The sequence below is a fragment of the Electrona antarctica genome (genome assembly GCF_951216825.1).
Source record: "Electrona antarctica genome assembly, chromosome: 9".
Taxonomy (NCBI): domain Eukaryota; kingdom Metazoa; phylum Chordata; class Actinopteri; order Myctophiformes; family Myctophidae; genus Electrona; species Electrona antarctica.
Genome location: NC_136790.1, coordinates 13,033,241 through 13,038,382, shown reverse-complemented (window position 1 = coordinate 13,038,382; position 5,142 = coordinate 13,033,241). Strand labels below are relative to the sequence as shown.

At 44.6% G+C, this 5,142-nt stretch overlaps 1 protein-coding gene across 1 annotated transcript; it reads left to right on the top strand.

Annotated features, from left to right (window-relative positions):
• The first annotated feature begins 1,187 nt into the window (after positions 1-1,187).
• On the top strand, positions 1,188-4,823 carry LOC306929651 (zinc-binding protein A33-like). The gene is made up of 2 exons (XM_079510266.1): positions 1,188-3,508; positions 3,841-4,823. Exon 1 carries the CDS (start codon positions 1,487-1,489, stop codon positions 2,921-2,923), a length of 1,437 nt encoding a protein of 478 aa, XP_079366392.1. The 5' UTR covers positions 1,188-1,486; the 3' UTR covers positions 2,924-3,508; positions 3,841-4,823.
• The last annotated feature ends 319 nt before the right edge of the window (positions 4,824-5,142 follow it).

The window sequence follows — 5,142 nt, the reverse complement described above, 5'->3', positions numbered from 1 at the left end:
GTACAGAATTGATTCCATATATGTCGCCAGCGCCAGCGTTTGCCCAGCACAGTCTGCCGTCACCCAGGCGGATGCGTGCATGCTTCTTGCTCTCATGGGGTCTTACTGGTTATATTGCATTTAGTGAAATTGTATTAAACAAAAGGTCTCTCACCGTTATTATGAAGCACTAATTTTCTTCAAGTTTAGAATACATTTATTTTATTACTATCACTAAACGCGTGTGAAATACACCTGAACACCTGTAGAAAAAAACAGGGATGTGGCAGGGAAACAAACCTACCTTCTATGATGTCACTGAGCATCATGAAGGTACTGAAAGACCCACCCACCTCAGACATCAGCAACATATGTAAAAGATTAGATTAGAGTGACACATATTTGAATCCATGAAATTGCATTTGAGCCCTGTAAGATTTGTGTTAATTTAAATCAGTAGTGTTCCTTTTTATTTTTCACTGTGAGGATATAGCTTCCAGAGGGGATGTCACATTTTCCACCAACACAATCCACTGACAACTTATCAATGTCTCTGTGGTTAGAGCAACAGACTGACATGGTGAAGCTGTAAATTCCTCATCGCGAGTAACCTAACCCAGTACCTCTTGTGTGTGTGTGTGGTAGGAACTGGCAGTCACTCTTCACAAAGAATTCCACTCTTATTTCACTCCACACAGTGGTTTGATGTTACTGCCACACTATAGAAAGACTGGAGAAGTGAGAAGTCACCTCATGAAACTTAAAACACCACAATGAGGAAGAGCTCATAAAGAGTCATCTGAGTATTTGGTTAAAGCAATGCCACACCCACCCCACATGCTGTGACATGGGGTAAGTGGGTCAAATCTCCCAAATTAGTTAGATCCACTGGGATCAATTGAAGTCTATGCTCAAATATATATTATAAAAAGAGAGAATCTTGAGTGGCTTTTCACTCTCACTTAACCTCCGCTCCACAAGAGGGAGACCACCCTCCCCACTCTGCAGTACTCTGCACCCACTGTATGGATCCCATGGCCGGGAGGGACGGTCGAGCTGTGTGATTGGCTAGTTGGTTGTTGACATGTATATAGTTCCATCTATGACCGTGCAGCGCACCAAAACAGCAGAGCTACAAGCTCACAACGCGTCACTTCTGCGACGCGTTGTGAGCTTGTAGATCTGCTGTTCCCAGGACGCGACTCCGTCGTACGACGAAGGCCAACGTGGCGAGTTGGTAGGATACTTCCGGACACTTTGGAATGTGAGACGACAAGAGAAGGTTTGAAGACAGAACTTAGTAAAATATAGGGTTGAAAACATAAATGTAAAATTCATGTCAGATAGGTTACACGTTCCGTCGATCATATTTGAGCTTAGGAAGCGCTTATTCCCAGTCGGGAACGCTTGAACGGCCGTTATAAAGACTGGAGTAACGTGATCCGCGTCGTGTTATAAAGCTAGCCAACTTTAGCCAACGCCATCTGCGAAGAGCTAAAACAACAACATGGCCACCGGCGGTGCCAACGAAGACTGGAAGAAAGAGCTGATCTGTCCAATATGTCTGGATTACTTCAAAGAGCCCGTCATGTTAAATTGTGGCCACAACTTCTGCCGGGCTTGCATCTGCTTGCACTGGGATGAAAATCGCGATCATTTCGAAGGGTACGCGTGTCCCCAGTGCAGAGCGGTGTTCAACAAGGCCAGTTTCACCAAGAACTTCCTGGCCCAGAACATGGTGGACAAGCTGGACATGCTGGGCATCAGTTCCGCGCCGGAGAAGCCTGTGCAAATGGACGGCAAGTGTGAGAAACACGGCGAGGAGCTGAAGCTGTACTGCCACACTGATAAGAGGCCCATCTGCGTGGTCTGTAGGGAATCTAAGGTCCATAGACGACATCAAGTTGCCCCGGTGAGTGAGATCGTCAACGACCTGAAAGCAGAGCTGGAGAGCAGGCTGACGGTGCTCAGGTGGCACAAGATCCAGTGTGTCAAAGTGAAGGTGGCCGACGAAAGCACCAAAAGTGAAGCCAAGCAGAGGAAGCGGAGGCTTAGGGATAAGATCGAGGGAGACATCGGTGTGCTTGTCCAGTTCCTGCTGGACGAGAGAGACTCGTTGCTGGAGAGCCTTAATGCCGATGAAAGAGCAGCCGTCAATGTTATCGATGACAACCTGGATATGTTGGACACTGAGTTGGCCAAGGTGGACTCCGAGATGGATGATATCAACACCCACCTAACTGGCAAAACCAACTTCGAGAAGCTCACGAAAACGTACAACGAAGTCGTACGTGCGCGTGCCAAGCCCTTGGTGACTCCTAAATCGACCGAGAGTGCAACTGACTGGTCGGACTTCCCGGAGCCCTTCCAGCTCATCGTTTGGAAGAAGATGATGCATGTCCTACACACTATGCCTCAGAACCTGACCATGGACCCCGACACGGCTCACCCCAACCTGTTCATCACAGACTTTGACACCAAAGTGGAGGAGGGCCACATTCGGCTGAACGATCTTCCCGATCTGCCCGAGCGCTTCAATCGATTCGGCGGCGTCCTGGCCACGGCTCACTACTCTGCCGGTCAACACTACTGGGAGGTGGACGTGAAGGACAAGGGCGTGTGGTACCTGGGAGTCACCTCCGAGAACAGCAACAGGAAAGGCTTCGTCAACCTCACACCGTCCACCGGGTACTGGAGCCTGTGCCTTCAGGACCGCCTGTACGCCAACGAGGAGGACCAACGGGTCCCCGTGGCCGACTACTGGAACTCCCCGCGCGTCGGCGTGTACCTGGACTACGACAACGGCCGTGTCAGCTTCTACGATGCCGTCACCATGAAGAAGCTGTTTGTGTTTGACACCTGCTTTCATGAGCCCGTCTACCCTTTCTTCAGCCCTGGAAAGAACGATCCTGGGAGCAGGCTTCAGATATGCCACTATTATTGATGTTTTGGTTTTGTTTTGGGTTCTTTAGCAGGAGTATTTTCACTGGGCAAATGGGCCGTATATCAGCAGTTAACTGATGTAAGCATTTGAGAAATTACAAATGGTTTGTGTCAATGAAACCATAAATGTCTTGTTTATACGTTGCAAAACGGGTAGCAGCGTAAGGTTTCGTATGCTGATTTTCAGGGTGTGAAGGCAAAATACTGATGTCTCTGCATTTAGAGAACAGTGCCTAGAGAGTCTGTATCCATGCATTTTAAACATGATTTTAATATGATTTTTCTCCTTTTTTTAGGAAATCAATTATTTTGTTGGAAGTATGCTGCAGGTAACCTAACAGTCATTGACTGAGCACTGAAGTTCAGAATATGTGGATGGTATTGGTACAGTAGTTTTGAAGTAGGCAACCTGAAGCCTGATTTTTTGACGCTCGGGGGGTGCCCGACTCAATCGATCTGCTCGGGGCCGCTCAAAGCGCGATCAGCCCGATCAACATCAAGAATGTTTGATATTTGCTCTGCCCCGCTCCGATTATCCTGTAGTGTGTGGTGCTATCAGATTTCATATTGAAAAAATCACACCCGTGTGAACTGAGTGGTGTAAGGTTTTATATAGCATGATCAGCTGTGGTCTGACGTAATGTCTGACGTAATGAAATCATTATTATTATATAAGGTAAGGTATTATATAGCCTGATCAGCTCTGATCTGACGTAATGAAATCACACCTGGATGTGATTTCACAACTGGCTTTTTTTGTGCAGAGAAAATGACCACGGTTGCTACGGTCATCCAGTTCACCCGGGTGTGATTTAATTACGTCAGAAATTATTTTGAACATAGCAACCGTGGTCATTTTTTTCTGCACACAAAAGCCAGTTGTAGGAGTGGTTTACACCACTCAAAAAAATCGGCTAGTGTAAGGCCACCTTTATTGTCTGTCGCACTACGACTACGCCATCATTCCCCAAAAACCGCAGATCGCGTCACACCAGCGATGTGTTGTGAGATAATTTGTAGGTCTGCTTTTTTCATTTCACAACAACACTGTTGTTGATGTTTATTATTTGTTCTGACCATGGAATCAAGTTTTGATTGGTTAGGTAGATATTTGAGTTACAAAGTGTTCTGAAGGCACCGTTTGCTCCATGTTCTTTACTTGTCTTATTGAAGCAATCTTAAAATATAGGTCCAAATTACCTATTCATCTATGTTATGATAGAATTGAATAGAATTGATGTAAAAGTAGGCCATTTTATTTATCTCCCTGCCTGGATAAACATGTAGAACTGGTTGCTGCTGCTTTACAATGGCCAACTGGGAGGTTCTCCACATATTAACCAGGTTGCCTGCAAAGAAGTCTCAGAATTAAACAGCACAGCTGTGTATGGTTTATTTCATTGCCATTAATCATTTTGGGAATTATCTTACACAAACATTACCAGGATGAAAGAGGTTAAATCTGATTATCTAATGTGTTCATATTTCTGTTGTGTTTCTGGTCCTGATGATCAATCTGTGGTTTTAACAGATCTGTGTGAAGGCCACTGGCCAATGACTCGTGTCAAGGTACTGAAGGTAGTGAGTCAAATGGGTTTCATTTATTTGAACACCACCTGCCTCCTATTTTTAGTTACAATTGTATTTTGTATTTTTAACATGCTGTTTTTAAACGTTTTGTTTTCTCGTACAGCTATGCCACATGTTTATGCTATGTCTTATTCTACATGGCTCAAAAAGGACATCTATCTATAATCATATTTTGTAATATAATAAATCCAGTCCTTTTTCAGTTTTCTATTTTGTCAGTTTCTAGGAGTTTATGCTACTGAAAAGGTTCACCTTTTTATCCATTTCCTGTTAAACTTCTTGCCTTTGCTAATAAATGTAACATTTCACATAACAATGACATTGCTTATCATTATTTATGAATGCACATCAACCATTGATTGTACACATTTCTAATAATTATTATACTCTAGCAATGACAGGTGAGGTGTCTCAATAGAAGAGCAAAGAGAAGACCACATACCAGACCAAATTGCTTTTAATACATTGTTTTCATAAAACACGTTACATAATAGAACTTTAATACGATTTAAATGCCATACTGGGCTGGCTGGTGTCAGCTGTAGTTGTATAGCCGTTGCCTGACAACGAACTAGCCAATCACCGCTGCCTCATCCCTCCCGGCTGTGGGATGTAGACGGGAGTTCCTTC

What these genes read in the sequence shown, in the direction of transcription:
- LOC306929651 (XM_079510266.1), top strand. Translation starts at nt 1,487, where the DNA reads ATGGCCACCGGCGGTGCCAACGAAGACTGGAAGAAAGAGCTGATCTGT.